Source organism: Passer domesticus, chromosome 25 (assembly GCF_036417665.1).
Source record: "Passer domesticus isolate bPasDom1 chromosome 25, bPasDom1.hap1, whole genome shotgun sequence".
Classification (NCBI taxonomy): Eukaryota; Metazoa; Chordata; class Aves; order Passeriformes; family Passeridae; genus Passer; species Passer domesticus.
The window spans coordinates 4,571,467-4,592,990 of NC_087498.1; the positions used below are offsets into that span (position 1 = coordinate 4,571,467).

General features: G+C 52.3%; 2 protein-coding genes across 4 annotated transcripts; one reads left to right on the forward strand and one right to left on the reverse strand.

The window, feature by feature from the left end:
- Window positions 1-307: 307 nt before the first annotated feature.
- On the forward strand, window positions 308-4,727 carry OARD1 (O-acyl-ADP-ribose deacylase 1). Of its 2 annotated transcripts, none has more exons than XM_064399020.1 (6): window positions 308-707; window positions 989-1,056; window positions 1,766-1,910; window positions 2,018-2,076; window positions 2,775-2,887; window positions 3,180-4,727. In XM_064399020.1, exons 1-6 carry the CDS (start codon window positions 323-325, stop codon window positions 3,280-3,282), a joined length of 873 nt encoding a protein of 290 aa, XP_064255090.1. In that variant the 5' UTR covers window positions 308-322; the 3' UTR covers window positions 3,283-4,727. The 2 variants fall into 2 exon arrangements, with proteins under 2 accessions (XP_064255090.1, XP_064255091.1); XM_064399021.1 differs by having other exon boundaries at window positions 510-582.
- APOBEC2 (apolipoprotein B mRNA editing enzyme catalytic subunit 2) lies at window positions 4,312-21,310 on the reverse strand. 2 transcript variants are annotated; one of them, XM_064399023.1, is made up of 6 exons: window positions 21,213-21,310; window positions 19,721-19,929; window positions 19,029-19,167; window positions 9,341-9,498; window positions 5,632-6,179; window positions 4,312-5,241 (listed from the first exon to the last, which is right to left on the reverse strand). In XM_064399023.1, exons 2-5 carry the CDS (start codon window positions 19,891-19,893, stop codon window positions 5,639-5,641), a joined length of 1,011 nt encoding a protein of 336 aa, XP_064255093.1. In that variant the 5' UTR covers window positions 19,894-19,929; window positions 21,213-21,310; the 3' UTR covers window positions 4,312-5,241; window positions 5,632-5,638. The 2 variants fall into 2 exon arrangements, with proteins under 2 accessions (XP_064255093.1, XP_064255092.1); XM_064399022.1 differs by lacking the exons at window positions 19,029-19,167; window positions 19,721-19,929; window positions 21,213-21,310 and adding an exon at window positions 10,006-12,038.
- Window positions 21,311-21,524: the final 214 nt, after the last annotated feature.

Here is a 21,524-nt window from a genome sequence, read left to right on the forward strand (position 1 = left end):
CGCCGCTGCGCCTGCGCGGGGGCTGCGGCGCGCACGCGCCGGGCCACGCCCAGCGTCATGCTCCGCCCCCTGTCCGGAATATTCTGGGGCGGGGCCGTGGGGAGGGTCCGCCCGCGCGCGCGGAGAGGCGCGGCCGCCATGTTGTGTGGGGCGGTGCCGCCATGTTGTGTGTGGCTGTATCGCTGAGTTGTGTGCGGCTATATCGCCGTGCTGTGCGCGGCCGTACCGCCGTGTTATGTGAGGCGCTGACGCCGTGTTGTGTGCGGCTATAGCGCCGTGTTGTGTGCGGCCGTACCGCCATGTTGTGTGGGGCGGGGCCGCCATGTTGTGTGGGGCCGTGTCGCCGTGTTGTGTGCGGCTGTATCCCCGTGCTGTGTGCCGCCGTACCGCCGTGTTGTGTGGGGCCGTATTGCCGTGTTGTGTGGGGCTGTATCGCCGTGTTGTGTGCGGCGATACCGCCCTGCGGGCTGCGGACGACCCGCCAACTCCCCGCGAGGCGCGTCCGCCATTTCGCCGCCAGGCGGAGCCGCTGAGGCCGAGGCGGTGTCGGCAATGTCCCCCTGAGGCGGAGCGGCTGAGGCGGTGCGCTGTGGCCGTGAGGCGGGGCCGCCCTTGCGGCTCGGCCGGAGCGATGTGGGCGGCGCTGGGCAGGCTCGGCGTGGCGCAGGCCGTGGGCCCGGCCCGGTTGATCGCTGTGCGCCCCGCGGGTGCGGCGGCCGAGCGGCCCTGAGGGGTGGGAGGGGAAGGAGGAGGGTGATGATGGTGATGAGGAGGAGGGAGGCAGCCTGGGGGTGCCCATTGTGCGGTGACTCAGGGCTGGGGCCTCCTCCCGGGCGCAGCGGGACCGGGCCAGGGCCAGCGGCATCTTCAGGGGTGTCGTGGTTGTCCCGCTGTCACAGATAGAATTAGGATCAGCCTCGCCCCCGCTAACACACTCTTACTGCCTAGCTTGAGGTTCCTAATAATTGTTTTTCTCTCATCTTTCCAGCCGCAGGAGCCTTCTCCATACCCCACGTTACCATGGCCACCCACTTCTCCAAGGATCAGGAGGAGAGAGTGCGTAGGAAACGGGTTACATGGGATATTATTGTGTGTGCAAAGAGGCTTTCCCCTCATTACAGCCCTGACAGCACGGCACTGGCTGCTTCCTGCAGCTTTTGAGAGCAGAGTGCCTGCCAGTGCTGAATTCCGTGTGCTTTTTGTGTGTAATAGTGAGGCAGATGCTGTGCAGCAGCACAGAGCTCACCTGCCTGCCTGAGCACCTCGAGCCTGGTGCTGCTGCAGGGGTTTCACTAATCCAGCTGTGCTCCCTGTCACATAATTACCCTTTTAAGCTTTGATTTTGTAAGATTGCCTGCTGAGCTGCTAGATGATGCTCATAAATCATCTTGTTGAGAAGGTGTAGCGGGTTTGTAATTCTGTGTGCGGGGCGTGTAATTCTCTGTAGTGGGTTTGCAAATCTCTGTAGTGGGTTTGCAGTTCTCTGTGTTGGGTTTGTAATTCTCTAGATTGGGTTTGTAATTCTCTAGATTGGGTTTGTTATTCTCTGAGTTGGGCTTGTACTGCTGTGAATTTGGTTTGCAGTTCTGTCCGTGGGGTTGGTAATTCCACACGTGGGGTCGGTAATTCCCTCCCTTGGGTGTGTAGCCCGTGCCAGCTCAAACACGTACAGCAAACTCAAACCCTGCCCCTCTTGCTGCCCTGTCCCTGGCCACCTGCGTGCCCAGGTGTGCTCTCTGAGCCGTGTTGCTGCCCTGCCCTGCAGATCAGGTGTGTGAAGGGGGACCTGTTCTCGTGCCCGGGCACGGACGCCCTGGCTCACTGCATCAGCGAGGATTGCCGCATGGGCGCCGGCATCGCCGTGCTCTTCAAGAAGAAGTTTGGTGGTGTCCAGGAGCTCCTGGATCAAAGTGAGTGGTGCCTGGAGGAGCTCCTGGTTTCCAGCAGGGAGGCAGTTGGAGCTGTTGGGGTTGTGGAGTGTGGCTGTTGTAAAAACACCTTGATTTTTGTGCCTTAGAGAAGAAGACGGGTGAGGTGGCGGTGCTGCAGAGGGATGACCGCTACATTTACTACCTGGTAAGGGCTGGGGTGGCCCTGGGACACCTCCCTGGAGCTAAACTGTGTCACACATCAGGCATTAATAGCTGTGGGGGTTTTGGTCATGTTCATGGAATCAGGAATCACAGAATGGTTGGGGTGGGAAGGGACCTTAAAGCTCATCCTGAGCAGGGACACCTTCCCCTATCCCAGGGTGCTCCAAGCCCTGTCCAGCCTGGCCTTGGACACATCCAGGGATGAGACAGCCACAGCTGCTCTGGGCAGCCTGTGCCAGGGCCTCCCCACCCTCACAGGGAACAATTCCTTCCCAATATCCCATCTAACCCAGCCCTCTGGCAACGTGAAGCCATTTCTCTTGTCCTGTCACTCCAGGCCTTGTAAATAAATAGTCTCTGCCTTGTTGCCTCCCTTTGGGCACTGGAAGGGAGTTCTGGAATGTTCTCTCAATAAGAGATGTGTCCTTAAGCATTGCTTGTGAGGAGCAGCCAAGCTGTTGTGTGTATCTGCATTTCCACTTTACCTGGACAGAGCTGGCTGCTAAATTAGAGTGTTTTAAACTGGGAAATGTTCTTTGCTCAGGCCTTTCCACAGAGGCAAGTTTGGGTGTGGAGTTCTGGCATATGAGGGAATGTGTGTTTTATACCAGTATTTATAACAGACAGAAGTTTGCAGGGGTCGTGCCTTAGGCACAGCTGAGCTTTTCTATTTTTCTGTAGATTACAAAGCAGAAGGTTTCTCACAAGCCCACCTACGAGAGCATGCAGAAGAGTTTGGAAGCCATGAAAGCTCACTGCCTGAACAACGGAGTCACCGACATCTCCATGCCCAGGTGAGGGGCTCAGCAGCTGGATGCCAATGCTTGGGTGTTTAATTTCCAGAAGGATGTCTGAGGGATGATCCCCTGCTGTGAAATAAGAATTCAAGCATCCACCTCTATCCAGCTCCTCTGTTTAATTGGGCAGATCTAATTTGCATTTCCCTGTGCATTTGTTTCCTTGTTCTCCCACGTTCTGTGGGTTCATGGGGAGGTGTGGCAGGGCCACCTCAAACTGCAGCTGCTCCAGGGCTGGCTGGGCACAGCACAAGGCCCAACAAGGCTCTTTTGGTGCTTTGTCTTCCAGGATTGGATGTGGACTCGACGGCCTGCAGTGGGAAAAGGTGTCAGCCATCCTTGAGGAAGTGTTTGAGAACACCGACATCAAGATCACAGTTTACACCCTGTGAGCAGAACAAAGATCCCCATTTCCCCCAGTTTGGGAGCAGAACCTATGAACTGACAAGATGGGACCTGTATGTGGAGCACGTTCTGCCTTCGGGTGCCACTCACTCGTGTGACAGTGACAGCGACAAGCTCCCGAGAAGTTAATTTGGGTTGTTAATTAGCAGGCGGCAGCGGCGCTGTGAAAGCCCGGGGGGAGCTCCCAGTGTGTCCCTGCAGCCACCAGGTGTCACTGGGGCTCCGCGCAGCGAACGGAGCCGCTGCCTCGTGGGGACTCGGGCTTCTCTTCGGGTTGGCACTGCCCCGGGCAGCGCTGGCACCTCTGCTTTGTTCTGTTTGCCTGGCTCTGGGGTCACTCACCTCTTCTCACACGTGGAACGGTTTCATTTCTCCCTTCCGGCCACAAATTGGGTTTGCTGGGATTGTGCTCACTCAGGATCATGGTGTGATGTGAAATAAACGGTGCCCTGCTGTTGGATTGGTACCTGTGGCTGTTCTGGGGACAGGCTGGGATTGCAGGGAATGCTGGAGGGGAGGAAATCCACCTGGTGGGTGTGTTTTATCCGGCAGCTCTGTAATTTATGGTCTGCAGAGCTCTTGGTGAGGATCCAAACAGGCTCATGTGCTCTAAAACTCACAGGATGGGGTTTGAGGTGGGATTTTCACATTTCTTTGTTTGTTGCATTTATAGTCCAGGTGTTACACAAAGGTTGGTGTTTGTCAGCCAAAACAAAAGCAAATCAGTACCACCCCTGGTTCCTGAGATCCATGGGAAACTCCTGATTTGGAAGAGTTTGTTCCAGAACTGAGGAACTGCCACAGACTTTTCCTTCCTGTTTGGTTTTTAAACCCCCCCACAATAACAAATCTTTTGGACTTCTGTCATTCTAAATGCCCAGAAAAGTGCCAGGTGTGTTGAAATATAAAAATGGGACATGAGAGTTGGGAATTTTGTAGCATGACAGGGTTCTTGATAGGATTCCTTGGGAAGGGACTGGGTTACTCAGTTCTGTGGGGCTTTTTGCTGATGCAAATCCTGTTTGTCTTTATCCTTACTCTCCTTGTTCCCTGCCCATATTTTGTAGAACTCTTTGGTGGGGAATTGCTGTAGCTGGGAAAAACAACAAAGAGGAATTTGGAGCAGAGAGCTGATCCAGAACAGGCACTGAGGCTGCTCATGGATTCAGTCCTTCCCCTTATTTGTGTCTGGGTTTTTGTCCTGGTTCCTAACTCATGGTATCCCCGTGAGCTTTGTTTTACATGGAAAATGATCCTGCTCTCCAACAGTTGTGTGTACTCTGGAAATTTTTTTGGCATTTAGTTCTCCCTTCCCAGCTACAAAATATTCCCTGTGTGGCTGTCCCGGGATGTCCTTGAACTCAGACTTGTCAGGTTCAATTTAGGACTTCTTGCAAGTAGAGAAGAAGGAATAAACAGTGTTTTGGCTTTTGCAGTGGCTTCCCATTTTATTTCATTCTGCTTTTCCCAGGTTTATATCCCAAATAACATTGTTTGATATCAAGTTCTCGGGCTCCATCAGATTTGGAAGAGAGCTGTTGGCCCTGAATTAAATCACAGCTCTGACTATTGAGGAGAACAGAGGGAGAAAACTTCTTTTTCACCTTAAATCCCTTTCTTTTCCACTTTCTAATGTATTTACCTAACCAGCAGCTTTGCTCTAAGGTCTTTTCCCATGAAGGATTCCCAGAATGTGATCCCACAGCCTGCCTGTGGATCACTGCCATCCCTTTCACCACAGCATGGGTTTGGTTGGGGCAGGGAGGGGGAGGAACAAAAAACACCCAAAAAATCCCAAACACCAGAGGTCTGTGTTGTGTGTGTGTGTTTGGAGTCCCACAGGGCCTTGTTTCCCAGAGGCTGGTTCTCCATCCTGCTGGAATCAAAGCTTTGGGAAGCAGGACTGTCCCAGGTCTGTCACATCTCTTCATGGATCCTTTCTGATCCTGGGGAGGGAAAAAGAGACATCCTAGAGACTCAGAGGTGACTCCTCAGTGCCCCATAGAAAAGGGAATTCTGCAACCACTGGGATTTCCTTTATTGGTGTTTTTTAGACTTTGGGGTATGAGTAAAATCCCCTTCAATCTGCATTCCTCTCCCTGTTGTCCTAAACATCAACCCTGTGGGGAACAGGGAGGTGTTCTGGTGGCCCTGGAACCTTCTTATTCCTGGAGGGGAAGACAGAAAAACACTAAATCCCTTGGGAATGTGCTGTGGGGGAGCCCCTGGCAGGGGAAAGCCACTGCCTGGGATTATTAGCAATATTCAGCTAGCAGTAAGAGAAATTGGAACCCAAATTAAAGAGAGGAGAGTTAATGAGTGACCCCCTCACTCACCTGAGCCTCAGTGCAAGATCTCCGCCAGCTTCTCCTCGTAGTACAGGAAATTCTCCTGAATATCCTCCCAGGGCACAAAGGACTTGGCCTCCTCCCCTTCCTCCTGCTCCACAAAGTTCTTCCAGACATACTCAAAGTCTTGAGGCTTCATAATCCTCAGCTTGCAGCCCGCCTCCTTCATGCTCCTGAGGGCCGCCTGCATCTCGGGCTCCTCCCACATGAAGAGCCTGCCCACCATGATGGTGAGGCGCAGCCCCTTGTTCTTGCGCAGGGCCTCGCAGATCCTCTGGGCGCAGGTGACACAGGGGCTGGAGGACACGTACCAGGTGACGTCGTGGCGGGCGCCCGCCTGGCACGTGGGCAGGATGGTGTTGAAGAAAGCCATCTCGGCGTGGGCGGCCGCGTGCTCGTCCTCCAGGTAGCCCCGGCTGGTCACCGGCTCCTTGCCCTGCGTCTCCACCACGTAGCACAGGAAGGTTTTGTTCCTGCCCGAGCTGTACTCCACGTTCCTGAACTGGAATTTGAAGAAGATGGCTGGGAGGCGTTCCCTAGGAGAGGAGAGCAGAGAGGAGGCTCAGAGGCAGGTTTATGTCACACTTTTGGGTCACCTCTACCCATGCCCCAAATCCCGTGGGCAAATCACTGCCTTGCCCCTGGTTTCTGTGTTCCAAAGTTTAGGTTATGAAATATCCAGGATCAAATCCAACTTTGCTGTGAAGATGTGGATTTCCTGCTGGAGTCCCTACTGATAAACTTCACCTACTCTTTTAATTTATTGTCCACATCTTCCCTTCTGTGACTCCAAGATGACCTCCTGGTGGAACATCTCGTGGCATGGCTCTGGAGATGGGAAGGGAAAGGGATGGAAAAGAGTGGGAAAAAATGCATGTGCTTCCAAGAATTGCACATTTCCTGCTTGGGATCCCGGATGATGAGTGCTTCTTTGGCTAAGGGTTCTTTAATTAATGATTTTTTGAAGGACAGACATGAGACGCCCATTCCAGAGCAAAGTCTGCAGTGAGTTGTTTCACAATAACATCAGGTTTTTAAATACATCAGAGGCACAGGGAATTTCATCCCTGATTTAACTCTGACAGCAAAGGGGTCACAGCAGTGACGAGGTTGGCTCTGGGTTTCCATGGAACAGCTGAAGCAGCAGCACCCTGCTCCAGGATGGATTGACTCAGGCAGGATTGACTGGGAGCTGCATTTAGCCAGCCCTCCCTGATGGATTTTCTTGCTTATCTCGGTGTGTGCCTGGGCTTAGCTGGGATGTTCACCTCCATTCTGCTCCCAGCACTTTGGAATCTGCATTAGCTCAATTAATAACGTTCCAAGAAGGAATAGAAACAACGCTCAGAGCCCATTGCAATGCCTGGCAACCCTTGCTGTGAAGAAATTCCCCCTGATGTCATCCCCTGGCACAATTTGAGGCCATTTCCCCTCATCCTGTTGTCTGGGGGAAGAGGCTGATCCACACCTGGCTCCAGCCTCCTGTCAGGGGTTGTGGAGAGTGAAAATGTTTATGGAAATAATTTATAAACTGTTCACAGGCACTGAATTCCCCAATATTCTCAATATAAACCCCTGCTCTGACACCAGGCTGGGGTGGCATAGCTCACCTGAGGATAGGAAATGTCAAAATTGAAACCTTCCCTGAAAAGCATCGTTAAATGACATTTTTTAGGGATTTCTAAATGCTCCAACCTAATTTATCAGTTTTCCCTGAGTAGGAAAGTGATAGATCATATTGAGATGTGACCTTGGCACTGTGACACAGGAGAGAAGGAAAACATCTAATGAGGAAATAAAAATGTGGATTATCTGAAAGAGTAACAAGGAATTATTCCTACAAGAAGCCTCATTTACACCTGGGGAAAGTGGAAAGAAATGTGGCAGGAAATGCTCCCAGATTGGGATTACAGGCTGTGTTCAGTCAAAAAAAAAAATAGGATAATATTCTTAAAGAGAGTAATTGGCTTCCCAGGGATTCCTGGAAGCCAGGCTCCTCCTGGAGCTGTAAGCAGCAGAGTGAGAACTTGGCTGGGAGTCCTGAGATGCCCCTAATCCAAGGGCTAAAGCTGAAATGCAACATAATTGGGTTTAAGTGCTTCTTCCCTGGCTGCACTTGTGTTTCCTCATCACTCCCATAACTGCCTTGATTGCCTGGGAATTTGTAAATCACTGGAAAAATCCACGTGGTGATCCCAGGTCAGGACCTGGCCTGATCTCCTGGTGTCCTCCTTAAAATGAAACTAAAAAAATCCCTGGGGTTTCTCTACCTCTTTGGGGCTCCTTTAGGATTTCTGTTTCACTTCCTCACTCTCCCCTTTGCAGGGTGGAAAATCCTGACAAATCCTGGAACGCCTGTGGCATTCCAAGAAGGGATTTAACTGCAGGATGGTGCTGAGGGAGTTTTCCAGCCCTGGTTTTCCAGGGCCTTGGGCTTAGCAGGGAAGTTTGGACATCCTGCTCAGTCCCTCAGCATTTCTAACTGCAGGCCGAGTGCTCCAAGGCTAGAAAACCCAATTTTCTCATTAAAATTCATACTGGGACTTGTCTTAAGTGTTCAGAACTTGGCCCAGTGGTTTATATCCACAATTTTTGGTGCTTTAGCTCCAGTCCTAGCAGAGGGATTTCTTTCCTTAAAAACCACTGCTAATCATTTATTTCTATGATTATGTGTGACAGAGACTGCCCCAAGAAGGGATTTTTTTCACATCTTGAGAAGAGAATGGAGATTTTTCCTCCCCTGAGCAGGAATGGAACACAATTTTGTGGTGGGGTGCTGTCCTGCCTCACTCATCCTGGTTGGAACACACAGCCAAATTTCACCTGCACGGCCCATGGCACAGCCAGAAGGATTCCAGGGGAGATTTTGGAGGCCTGAGCTTTAGTTTTAAGTAGCTGGAGGAATTCCTGAGGTTGATTTATTTGATGGGACACTCCTTTGGTGACTGATAAGGGAAATATGAGGGGAGAAGGACTCATCCTGCTGCTCCTCCAGGGAGCATTTGGAGGGAGCAGACACCCAGGGCTTTTCCTACTTGCAGCTGTCAATTATGGCTGAGTTCAGCTTCCACCAGAGCCCTGTGATATTCTGCTTTTCCAAAGGCCAGGCTCCCTGCTGCCCTGCTGCCTTCAGAACTGCCTCTTGTTTTGGAGCCTTTCTGCAAGTTGGGCTTTTTGGTTTCTTTATAAAAGTCAGGTTCCAGCTGTGGCTGTGGAGCTCTTGAAAATGTGAACCTTTAGGTCTCTGGAAAAATGTGTCCCTCAGGCCCATCAAGCCAATCAGCCATAGCAGGGGTGTTTTTCCTGATCCACAGGTGGAGAAACTCTCAGACAAGAGCCATTGATCACAGCAAGAAATCAATACTGAGCTCTCATCAAAGCCAACACCTCCATCCCCATCCCGTCAGCAGGGCTGGGAGGGAACCAGCACTGCAGAAACAGAGCTGTTCCTATAAAACAAGTGCACTGCAGAAACAGAGCTGTTCCTCTAAAACCAATACACTTCTGTGCCTGCCTGGTGGGAGTCCATCCTCCAAAAAGTCAGCAAAACTTAGAACAAAATCCCACAATAAATCCAAACCATTTCAGACTCTTCAGAAACTCACTGCAGAAGATGCTGCTTGTGTTGCCTGACCTAAAAGCTGAGACAGAGCTCACCGAAGTCCCCCAATTCCATATTCAAATCCCAGTCTCTTACCCTGTGACAATCTCAAAGGGTGGCAGGTCCTCCCTCTTCACCTTCTTCTTCTTCCCCTCGCCCTCCTCGGCGTTGTCGGGTTCCCCGTTCTGGGCATTGCTGGGCTCCTCCTGCTTCTCTGCCATCTTCCCCAGCACACTGGGACCGAGCTGTGGCCACTGGGAGAGAGAAAGAGCAATTTCTGAGAGCCCTGGGAGCCGAGGGAGGAGGGAAAACAGAGCTGGGAGTTCCTGCCCCAGGCACAGTTGTCAGGAACTAAATATGGAACAAAGCAGCGGCGGCGGCAGGGGCTGGACAGGGTTGGGTGACCCAGGGCTCTCAGGTGTCACCTCCTTCCCCTGCCCTCTCCAGCTCCTTTCAGCAGCCCCTTCTGCTCCCCTTTTCATTTCAAACCAAGTGACAACTTCTCAGGGGGCAGGAGGAGCCCATCATTTTCCCTGATGGAAAATCCTGGAAGCTCTGGCGGGTATTTATCCCGAGGGGTGACGGATGGCTGGCACGGGGCACTCCCTGCTCTCACAGCCCTCTCCCTCCTCTGCCAGTGGATTCCACGGCTGACCTTGAAGGACCAGCTCAGCCTGGCCTGGCCCAGGCAAGAGGGGAAGGGGTCGTGGCTGTTTTGTTGGAAAATCTCTGCTTTTGGTGGGTTTGGCTTCCTGGATCACCTGGAGCATCCTGTGGTTCCTCCCATCCTCCTCATGCAGGACTCTGAGGGGGAAATCTCCTGGTTGGAGCTGTAAATCCAAGCCAGAACCTTCTCCCAAATATTTGAAAATCCAGCTGGAATTCGCAGTGGGCAGCAGTGCTACTTCTCCCATTGTTCTGTATTTTCCTCCTTTCTGTTCCAGAAATTCCCAGTGCACTGGGGTACAGCTGGGTTGGAGGGGTTTTCCCTCTCTTTTTTGTTCCCTTCAGGATTATATTAAACTATCCCAGCATCTCACTCTCAATTTCAATCACTTACAGTTTGTATCAATCCTGCCTGAGCCGAGTTTAATTAAAAACCTGGGTGAGGTTTCCCCAGGGACCAATCCTGGCCATGCCATGGGGCAAAGGAGGTGGGAAAAGCGTGGCTGTGCAGGATTTTGGGATCAAAGCACATTGGAAATCAAACCTCCAGTACTGTGGGCTTTGCACTCAGAATCCACCACCAGCAAGCTTTGAGTAAATGTGGAGTATTCATCTGTATTTGATGGAGTATTCAGTCAGTATTAGTGGAAAAACCTGCTCTTAGTTGGAAGAGGAGAAGAGGTATTCCATAAAAATCAAATCTGTGGGAATATCTGCTTTGGAGCCAAGTCAGCCTTTGTGATCCTGTTAAATTCAGCTCTTTAGAGCCTTGGGAGGAGGCTGCACCATCACAAAGGGAAATAAATCCACACCATCAGGCAGGTCATTTATTATCAGAGAAAATTAATAACAAATTATCACAGATAATTAATTCTGGCTGCTCTTCCCAGCCCCCTTGCCATCACCCTGCCTTTGCTGGGCTGGATATCCTTTGGAGTTTTTCCCCAGTGCCACCATGGATGCAGTTTTTGGGGACAGAGCACCCCTTTGATGAGTTGTTGTTTAGGTGGTGTTGTTTAGGTGACAGTGGTGACAGCCCAACCAAGGATTTGACAAATTTCAAGACATCCTATCCATGGAACATATATCTTCCATGGTGCAGGATTTTATTTCTTTTTAAGCCTAGAATACTTTCCTGCAGGGCAGGGGTGGTGTTTTGCCTCCTGTGTGGTGACAACGCTCAAATTCCACCTCCCCTGTCCAATTGCTGTCACCTCTGACATTTCAGGGGCTGCTTTTAGGGTGGGAATCCTCTCCCAATGACTGACAGCTCATTTCCTCCTAATCCTCATATTTTCTAGCAGCATCTCAGCCCCTCTCCAGTCCCTCTGACCCACTCTGCTTTATTTTTGGAAGCTCTTCCTGGCTGGGGTCCCAATTTTGCTGCAGCTTTAGCCTGGCCCCTCCGAGGGCTGAGCTCTAATCTAATCTGGGGAATGTGGCACTGAGGTTCCCCCTCTCTCCAGCCTTTCCCAGCTGCTCCCCAGCTCCTTCTAGGGCAGTGCTTGGAACAGCCATGATCCTCCCCCCACTGCAGCCAAAAATATAAAAGGGCACCACGGAGCTGCTGTGTCGGAGCTGGGGGTGGGTGAGGGCTCTGGTGGCTGCTTGTGACCCCAAATGTGTCCCCAAGGGCTCAGGAGGGGCCTCCCAGCAGCACTCAGGGACCCCAAATTGCAGAGTTTGTACTGAGGTTCCTCTCCACCTGTCCCTGTCCCCACTGATTTCATATTTTATCCAGCTGGCTCTGAATTTGTTCATAAAATCTCTTCGGGATCATCGTGTCCCAGCTGTGCCCAATCCTCACCCTGAGCACTCAGTGCCACCTCCAGGGATGGGCACTCCAAACCCCCTGGGCAGCCCCTTCCAGCCCTTTCCAGGAGGAAATTCCTGCTGATGTCCAACCTGAGCCTCCCCAGCCCAGCCTGAGGCCGTTCCCTCTCCTCCTGTCCCTGTTCCCTGCGACAAGATCCCAAATCCGCCCTGGCTGTCCCCTCCTGGCAGGGAGTTGTGCAGAGCCACAAATTCCCCCTGAGCCTCCTTTGCTCCAGGCTGAGCCCCTTCCCAGCTCCCTCAGGACTCTCCAAACCCTTCCCAGCCCCCTCAGGACTCTCCAAACCCTTCCCAGCTCCCTCAGGACTCTCCAAACCCTTCCCAGCTCCCTCAGGACTCTCCAAACCCTTCCCAGCTCCCTCAGGACTCTCCAAACCCTTCCCAGCTCCCTCAGGATTCTCCAAAGCTTTCCCAGCTCCCTCAGGACTCTCCAAACCCTTCCCAGCTCCCTCAGGACTCTCCAAACCCTTCCCAGCCCCCTCAGGACTCTCCAAACCCTTCCCTGCCCCCTCAGGACTCTCCAAACCCTTCCCAGCTCCCTCAGGACTCTCCAGACCCTTCCCAGCCCCCTCAGGACTCTCCAAACCCTTCCCAGCTCCCTCAGGACTCTCCAAACCCTTCCCAGCTCCCTCAGGATTCTCCAGGCCCTTCCTAGCTCCCTCAGGACTCTCCAAAGCTTTCTCAGCTCCCTCAGGACTCTCCAAACCCTTCAGGTTTCTCTCCAGGCCCTTCCCAGCCCCCTGAGCCCCAGCCCTGCCGGGGGATCACGGCTCAGCCACAGGGGACACACAGGACAGGCCTAAGGGACAGCCTGTGCTGGGAGAACCTTCCAGGCTCTGCTGGAGTTTTGGATTTTGAGGATCCTGCATCCATCCAAGTCCAGAGCAGCTTCCTCAGTGGCTCTAGAGGCACCCCTGAGCGCTCTGATGGCTTTTGTCCCCAAACAGGGATCTCCGTGGCCCTGTGTCCCTGCAGGTCCAGGCTGTCCCTCCCTTTGCAGCAGCAATTCCTGGGGTTAACCTGGCTGTCCCCATGTCCCATCACCTGCCTGCCACAGGCCCTGCCAGGAACAGGGAGCTTTTATGGCATTGTGGGGCCAGAGGAACATTTTGGGATAGATGGGAGAGTGAAATAAGAGCCTGGCCGGGTGAGTCACGGCTCAGCCGTGCTCTCCATGCCGAGGGGACAGCTGGTGGCACTAACAAATGTCTCCCTAGAGACACTGTCTGGCAGCCAGCCCCCTCCTGCTTTTTCCAGCTGTAACTACGGGACAAATAAATAAACACTGACAGCTTCCCTTCCTCCCTTCCTTTGGGGTTCTCACCTGGCCCTCTCCTCCTGCCTCAGCACCCAAAAGGTTTCAAAGAGGGCTGGAAACGCTCCTGTCGCACGGGACTGACCTGGGCAGTGCCCAAATCCTGCTGAAAGGTGCCCAGCTGTGCTGAGCCCAGGTGAGGGATGCTCTCACCTTCCATGCAGACCCTCCCTGGCTCTCCGTTCCCAGCCTGGCACTTGAGGAGCCTTGGCAGGCGCTGCTGCCTCCCCAATTAATTCCAAGCCCAACTGGGAGTTAATGACAGCTCCCAGCAGGGCTGCAGCTCCTGCTGCTGCTCCCTGCGAGCAGCTCTGCTGGAAAGAGAGCTCCAAGCACAGGAATTGGTGTCCTGCAGCAGCAGAGCTGGGGCAGGGCCTGGCAGAGTGGCTGTGTCACCTGCACGGAGGTGACAAACCCTGGCTGGCACCTGGGTGGGCGCTTTAACCCAGCTCCAGGGGGGGAAATCGGGGAGGGCTGCAGCAGAGTGATGGGGCAGCTGTGGGTTGTGGGGTGGGAGGAGGGAGAGGAAAAAGGGGAGAGGAAAAAGGGGAGAGGAAAAAGGGGGGAAGGAAAAAGGGGAAAGGAAAAGGGGGAAAGAAAAAGAGGGAAGAGAAAAAGGAAATAAGGAAAGGAAAGGAAAGGAAAGGAAAGGAAAGGAAAGGAAAGGAAAGGAAAGGAAAGGAAAGGAAAGGAAAGGAAAGGAAAGGAAAGGAAAGGAAAGGGAAAAGGAAAGGGAAAAGGAAAGGGAAAAGGAAAGGGAAAAGGAAAGGGAAAAGGAAAGGGAAAAGGAAAGGGAAAAGGAAAGGGAAAAGGAAAGGGAAAAGGAAAGGGAAAAGGAAAGGGAAAAGGAAAGGGAAAAGGAAAGGGAAAAGGAAAGGGAAAAGGAAAGGGAAAAGGAAAGGGAAAAGGAAAGGGAAAAGGAAAGGGAAAAGGAAAGGGAAAAGGAAAGGGAAAAGGAAAGGGAAAAGGAAAGGGAAAAGGAAAGGGAAAAGGAAAGGGAAAAGGAAAGGGAAAAGGAAAGGGAAAAGGAAAGGGAAAAGGAAAGGGAAAAGGAAAGGGAAAAGGAAAGGGAAAAGGAAAGGGAAAAGGAAAGGGAAAAGGAAAGGGAAAAGGAAAGGGAAAAGGAAAAGGAAAAGGAAAAGGAAAAGGAAAAGGAAAAGGAAAAGGAAAAGGAAAAGGAAAAGGAAAAGGAAAAGGAAAAGGAAAAGGAAAAGGAAAGGAAAATAAGAATTTGCCCATTCCAAAGGCAAATCTGGGGTTGGGGCTGGACAAACACGAGCTTGGACAGGGCTTGGCTGACCTGGGACAGTGGGAGGGGTCCCTGCCCCTCCCAGGGGGTGATCCTTTAGTTCCTTCCATCCCAAACCATTCCAGAGTTCCAGGATTCTGTGAAACCAAGGCTGGTTTGGGGCTGGCTGCACAGTCTGGGCAAGAAACCTTCCAGATGACTTTGAAATGTCATTAAAGTTATTTTTATGCAAGGGGGTTCAGTGTATTTGTTTAAACAGCAAATGCACCAAATGTTGCTTTAAATATTAATACAGGAGGGTGTCTCACTGAATTTAATTTTCCCAATTGATTTCAAGTTGCTCTGGATATCACAGGGAGGAATATTTGCTATTTTTGCTGCCTGTGAGAAGAGGCAGGAGGCAAAGAAAAGCTCCTTCTGCACTTACAGGTGGGCTGGGAGGAGGAGAAATTGGAAGGAAAACAAGAACAAGGCAGCCAGTCCCAGCAGCTGGGAAAATGGGGAAGGCACACATGGAAAAAAATCTATTAATCTTAATTTCAGATTTTCCTTTGCCTGCAGAAAAAAGTGGGAAAAGGAAATCGTCCCAATTTATGAAAGCTGATCAAATATGCATTCATCTATTTAATTGGAAATGTTACTAAAGAGTTGCAGGTATGAGCCAGATCTAGAGCCATCAATTTAAATGAGATTTAAATAATTCTCTTCCCTTTCCAAAAGGAGATAAAGGCTCCTTTAATCCCTCCTGCTCATCCCTGTTCCCTGAGGACAGGATGGGCAGAGCCAAAATCAGCCTGAACTCCCCCAAATCCAACATGCAGCCAGACCCCACCTTCATTTGAGGGAGAAATAATTTACATTTGCCTTTCCTTTGGCATGAGGGACTTCCTGGGAGACACAGAAGCTGTAAATAAGAGCAGTGGTATCACAGAAAAGAAAGCCCTGAAGTGTTTTAGGATTTCTTTTTTTAATTCCTTTTTTTTTTTCCAGCAGTTTTTGATGTCACCAGTGCTGCTGGCAGGGCTTTGTGGGGCTGCTCCTGCTCCCAGCCTTTTCCTGCAGCTTTTCCTTGGGACACACAGCCCTGGGGAAAGAAACCCCGAGCCAAGAGGGGAAAAATAATGGATCAAAATGACAGAATCACCAAATTTGACAAGGAACTACAAATTCCAGCTGCTGCCAGCTCCCGGGGTTCGTGTCTCAGTGGTGCTGAGAGATCCAGGCTGGATCCAGGAATGTTCAGCATCTCCCAAAACCCAGCTGGACGGGGGTCAGGGGGTCCCAGAGGCAGGAATTGTCCTGCTCTCCTCAGAGCTGGGCTGGTGGCACAGAGGAGCCTGTCACAGGGATGTCCCCAAGGGAGGATGTCCCCAAGGAGGGCACCCAACCTGCCCCAGGAATGAATCCACCTCTGGAGCCTTCCCAAATCCCTTCCCTGGATCCCTTGAGCTTTGGGGAGCCTCACCCCAAACCAGTCCAGCAAGAATAACTCCGATTTATTTATTTATTCTCCAAAGAACCAATGGCTTGGTTTATTCAAAGCAAATACAATTTATGTTACAGCCCCAGCTCAGCCCTCCCACCCCCAATTACACCCCCAATTACAGCCCAAATTAATTACAGCCCGTGCCAGGAAGAAGTGCCCCTTCTCTTTACATTTAGTGCTTTTAGCAATTAAAAATGATGTAAATTCTGTCTGGAGACAGCGGATCTCAGGTTTTTAGGAAATGGGGCAGACAAGGATGAGTCCATGCACCACTTGTGTCTGATTCCATCCCATTCCTTCGGAATTCCTGTTATTTTAACCTTTCCTGATTGATAATGGCCTGGAAATGCTCCAGGATGAGGCACTTGCACTGCACCTGACAGATTCTGCTTTTTGCCAATTATATAATTAATCACAACCTTCGAGGCAGGGGAGCAGGCTCACGAATTTTACATGCTCTCGTGTCTCTGTACTTGGAAAAAAAGAACAAAATGAAGAGTTTTCTTCAAAGGCACTGGTGTGAGCTTTTCAGTTCTGCTGAGGGATGGCACACCGAGGTGCAGGAGAGGAATTTCCTCTGGGGAGAAGCATTTGGGTGCTGCTCATTGCTGCTTTATCCCACAGCAGGGAGGGGAAGGAGTGGGATGCCCCCCAAAGAGGAGGCAGAGCCCAATCTCCATCCAGCAGCAGAGCAAGACCCAGCCCTGCTGGCAGATAAAGAGCTGAAGCACAAACTGGGGCATACAGGAACACGAAGCAACAGCACAAAGAGCAAAAAAAAAAAGGAGAAATTTCTTTTTAATAATCAAGCATTTTCTTAAAAATTCAAGTAATTAAAAAAAATCAAGTTCTTAAAAAAAACCCAAGTAATTTCTTTTAAAAAAAATCAAGTAATATATATATATTTAAAATCAAGCAATTTATTTTTAAAAATCAAGTAATTTCTTTAAAAAAGATCCATTTATTAAAAAAAAATAAAACCAAATCAAGTTAGTTCTTTAAAAAGAGGTGAAGGCCATTTTGGTTTGGTCCCAGCAGAGGAGATGGGATTTGCCAGGTGTGTGCCCAGGCTCTGCTCTGGGGGGAAGGTGGCAGGTGAGGGGTTCCCAGCCTGAATTATTCCAGATAATAATTGACTGCTGGAATTTGACCTGGTGGCATTAAGGCCATTTGGGGAGGACGGAAGAGTGGCAGCTTTGGAGCTCTGCAGGGGAAGATGCAGCACAAACACTGAATTCTGCAAGTGTCCTGCTCTTACCCTGCATTGTGTGGGGACATTTTTATTATTAAAGAAAATTTCCCTTGCTTTTATACAAAAGGAAGTCCATGAGCAAATTCAGAACCTCCCCCTGTGCAAAGGTGAGAGTTCTCTCTGCTGTGGGTTCCTGCAGCACTTCAAGCTGCTGCAAGGATTTTTGTGTCATAGACCTCTTTTAAAATGAAAATTAAAATAGAAATCCATGTTGAAAAATCAGCTGGATCCCCCAAACCTGCTGGAGAACACCCTAGGAATGGAAGGAATGGTGCAAACCTCTCCCCGGGTTTGTGTCAGCAAAGGGAGGAGAAGGAGGAGGAGGCAAATCCCAAAACAAACCCCCCAAATTGTTCCACCTCAGGCCAGTTAACCTTACAAAACAGGATTTTAGTCGCTCTTGGCCGACTTCTGCTCGGGGTTGTCCTTCCAGATGCGGATGGTGAGGCAGGTGGCCATGGCCAGCCAGCCCAGGTAGGGCAGCAGCAGCAGCGCTGCCAGCCGGTTGATGCGGTACCAGGAGCACAGCGTGCCCAGCGCCAGCGCGTCCAGGCACAGCACGTCCACCAGAGCCTGTGGCACAGGAGAGAGGTCAGCCCGGGCTGGGGAGCGCGGCACGGCCCCGCCTGCCCTGCCGGAATATCCCGGGATGGGGGCGAGCTGGGGGGCTGGCACTGGAGACACCCCGACACGCAGGACGCTGTCCCTGGGCTCTGACCGCTTCTGAGTGTGACACCGTGAATAATTAATGTGCTCATCTCTGCTCATTATGGAATTCTGCAGTTGAACACCATGTTCATGGCTATTGTCCCCTTTGCTGACAGAACCTGCTCGTGCTGGTGGCCATTGAACAAAATTTCCAAAAGACCCGGGTACAGGTGGGGAAGTGGGACAAGGATGGGGGGCTGGCACTGGAGAGACCCCGAACCACAGGACACTGTCCCTGGGCTCTGACCACATCTGAGTGTGACACCATGAGCCCACACTAATTAATGTGCTCATCTCTTCTCATTATGGAATCCTGCAGATGAATGCCCTGCTCATGGCCACTGTCCCCTTTGCTGACACAACCTGCTCCTGACAGTGGTCACCAAACAAACTTTCCAATGGCCAAAATATCCTGGAATGGGGGGAGCTGGGGCAGGGATGGGGGCTGGCACTGGAGAGACCCCAACCCACAGGACCTTTCCCCTGGGCTCCGACCACATCTGAGTGTGACACCACGAGCCCACACTAATTAATGTGCTCTTCTCATTATGGAATCCCACAGATGAACACCCTGCTCATGGCCAGTGTCCCCTTTGCTGACACAACCTGGTGGCCACTGAACAAACTCCAAAATAACCTGGTACAGGTAAGGAGCTGGGACAGGGATCAGGGGCTGGCACTGGGGAGACCCCAACCCCCAGGACATTGTCCCTGGGCTCTGATCAATGACACCTGAGTGTGTCACACCATGAATAATTAATGTGCTCATCTCTGCTCATTATGGAATCCCACAGATGAGCTCTTCTCCTGGCCAGTGTCCCCTTTGCTGACACAACCTCCTCGTGCTGGTGGCCACTGAACAAACCCTCCAACTTTCAGCCCCAGAGTGACAAAATCCAGGTGGAAACGCCAATCCCCAGCTGTGCCTCTGTCACCTCAGCCTTGGCACCTGAGCAGAGCCCGGTGCCCAGCCCGGGTGTGGCAGTGCCCAGCCCCGCCCTGGCTGTGCCCGATAAGCCCGCGGGGGCTGCTCCCCGCAGGGATGTGACAGCGCTGTTGTCACTCAGGGTGTGACCCCACAAAGGACTTTATCTCCCAGCCCCGACCCTTAACTGGGGGGTGCAGCCCTGGCACTGCCCAGCCCCGATCCCCCACCCAGCTATCGAGGCTGGAGGGGGCTGATACCATTGTCTGTGGGCAGGAGTGGCTGCAGCCCCAAATTCCCACAGAATTCCCCCCAGCGCAGCCCCAAAGCCAGCGGGGAAGCCCCGTTACCATGTTCAGGTTGTGGGCACCGAAGAACAAGGGTGGCCATGCCCAGTTGAACACCAGCTGAGCCCCGTAGAGCCCCAGGGGGACGATGGCCTTGCTGCTGCAGCCACCCAGGTCGTTCCACACCAGGTAGGAGGCGTAGCTGTGGGGAGGGACACCCGTTAGTGCCACCCTCGTCCCTCCTGCACGAGAGGTTTCCCCACCAGAGATTTGCTCCACAGCAGGATGCAGGTCAGGCACTGAGCTGGGAGCAGGGGCAGGCCCAGGGAACAGCTCTGGGGAGGGTCAGGTTGGACATCAGGGAAAGTTCTTCACCCAGAGGGTGCTGGGCACTGCCCAGGATCCCCAGGGAGCTGCCAGGACGTCTCAGGGATGCCCAGGGTGGGATTTTGGGGTGTCTGTGCAGGGCCAGGAGCTGCACTGGATGATCCCCTCGCAGCATTATTCCATTCCACAATTCCCTGCCCCACACTCCTCCCAAACCTCCCCTGTCCCACCAAAGTGGCTCCTGCCCCCTGCCCGGTGCCACCACGGCTGGTGGTGGCATCCCCCAGGCTGTGTCCCTGCCAGCAGCGTGCCAGGCTCACCCCTGGCTGGCACAGGAGCCCCCAAAGCCGGGGCAGAGCCTGGCAGGGCTGAGGGCTGTGCCAGGGGCAGCAGGACAGCAGGACAGGAGGACAGGAGGCAGCACTCACCCCATGCCCGTGTACAGCATGGTCCAGGCCACGGGGAACACTCTGCGGGACGGGCACCACGAAGGCTTCTTCAGCTTCTCGTACCACGCTGGGATCTCCTTCCTGCTCAGGAACCAGCCAAGGAATCCTCCAACGTGGGGCAGCACGGTGAAGCCCACGGTGTAAGCCCACATCCTCCCTCAGGGGCTTGAAATCGCTTTTTTCCTGCTCTGAGTAAAAAGCAACATCACAGCGTCACTTCTGAAGGACATTTTTCCCCCCCCTACTTCCATCCTCTAATTCCATGTTGCACCTCAGCCCCTAAGGCAGGTGGAAAGGATTTAAGGTGTTCAGCCCTCTCTGCCCCTCTCTGAAATGGGGATTATTCCTGTCTGGGATGGTTTTCCCCCCTGATTTCCGCACTCTTTCACAGCTCCCTGCAGTATTCTGGTGAGGTGGGAGGATGATGAGGCTGTCCCCATCCCTGCTCCTGGGGCTGGCAGGCTCTGAGGTGCCTCCTGGAGCTGCTCCTCCTTCTCTGCTGCCCTCAGGATGAAAACCCAAACTCCATCCAGACCTCCCCATGATTTTTCAATGTGGATTTCTTCTTTAATTTCTATTTTAAAAGAGGTCTATGACAAAAAAACCTTGCAGCAGCTTGAAGTGCTGCAGGAACCCACAGCAGAGAGAACTCTCACCTTTGCACAGGGGGAGGTTCTGAATTTGCTCACGGACTTCCTTTTGTATAAAAGCAAGGGAAATTTTCTTTAATAATAAAAATGTCCCCACACAATGCAGGGTAAGAGCAGGACACTTGCAGAATTCAGTGTCTGTGCTGCATCTTCCCCTGCAGAGCTCCAAACCTGCCACTCTTCCATCCTCCCCAAATTCCCCTTCCCTCAGGATCCATCCAGGAATTAAACCCCAATTAACATTCGTCAGGAATGCTGCCAGCAGCGCAGTTCTGAGCTGTCAGCATGGGCACAAAATGCACAAATGGGAAGGTTTGGGATTAGGAATGCAGGAGTGGGCACGGAGCAGTCCCTGAGCCAGGGAAATGTCCCGGAGCACTGCCCAGGGAAATGGGGAATAGGGGATGGGACTGACCTGCACGGGCTCTGCTTGGGATTTCAGTTCCCAATTAACACTCTGCTGCACGCTCAGCTAATTGTAATTATCGTCACCACACCGTGCTTGGGAATGCCAAATTCCCACCTCACCACGGAACAAACACCCCGGACACCACCTCAACCAACAGTTCCTTCACCTGACAATTTCTGGCGCTCTCAAAGTCCCCAGAGAACCAGGAAACAACTGAGAACTGACACAAATTCAGTTCTGCTTGAAACGAGACCCAGCCCTGCCGAGTTCTGCTCCCCACACACACCCCAGGAACGGAAAATGGGAAAAAACTGAATTCCGCCCGATTCCTTAGGGGCTGCAGAGGTGAAGGAGGGTTGAAAAACCTTCTTTAACCTCGCAGCTGCCTCCCCCGGAGCTGCCTGAGCCTTACCTGGGTCAGTGCCTTGCTGTGCCTGGCCGAGGGAAGGGCTGGGACATGCAGGGCTGTCCCCCTGGTGATCCCCGAGGGCTGCAGCTGCAGCCGCGTTTTACCCAAAGAGCCCCAGACTGGGCGGAGAGCTGGGGCTGCATCTGATTAAACGGGAGCTCCTGCGGGGACAGGCACTGGGAGTTTGGGGTGCTGGAACCTGGGTAAAATCACTGGGAATTCGGGATGGTGGAGCCTGGGGACAATCGCTGGGAGTTTGGGATGGTGGAACCTGGGTAAAATCACTGGGAATTCGGGATGGTGGAGCCTGGGGAC

Excerpts from the sequence above, each read along its gene's own strand:
- OARD1 (XM_064399020.1), top strand. The coding sequence starts at position 323 with ATGTTGTGTGGGGCCGTGTCGCCGTGTTGTGTGCGGCTGTATCCCCGT. Across the intron at positions 708-988 it reads GATCGCTGTGCGCCCCGCGG|CCGCAGGAGCCTTCTCCATA; the intron begins GTGCGGCGGCCG and ends TCATCTTTCCAG. Across the intron at positions 1,911-2,017 it reads CCAGGAGCTCCTGGATCAAA|AGAAGAAGACGGGTGAGGTG; the intron begins GTGAGTGGTGCC and ends TTTGTGCCTTAG.
- APOBEC2 (XM_064399023.1), bottom strand. The coding sequence starts at position 19,893 with ATGTGGGCTTACACCGTGGGCTTCACCGTGCTGCCCCACGTTGGAGGA. Across the intron at positions 19,168-19,720 it reads ATGCTGTACACGGGCATGGG|CTACGCCTCCTACCTGGTGT; the intron begins GTGAGTGCTGCC and ends CCCTCCCCACAG. Across the intron at positions 6,180-9,340 it reads CCCTTTGAGATTGTCACAGG|GGAACGCCTCCCAGCCATCT; the intron begins GTAAGAGACTGG and ends CTCCTCTCCTAG.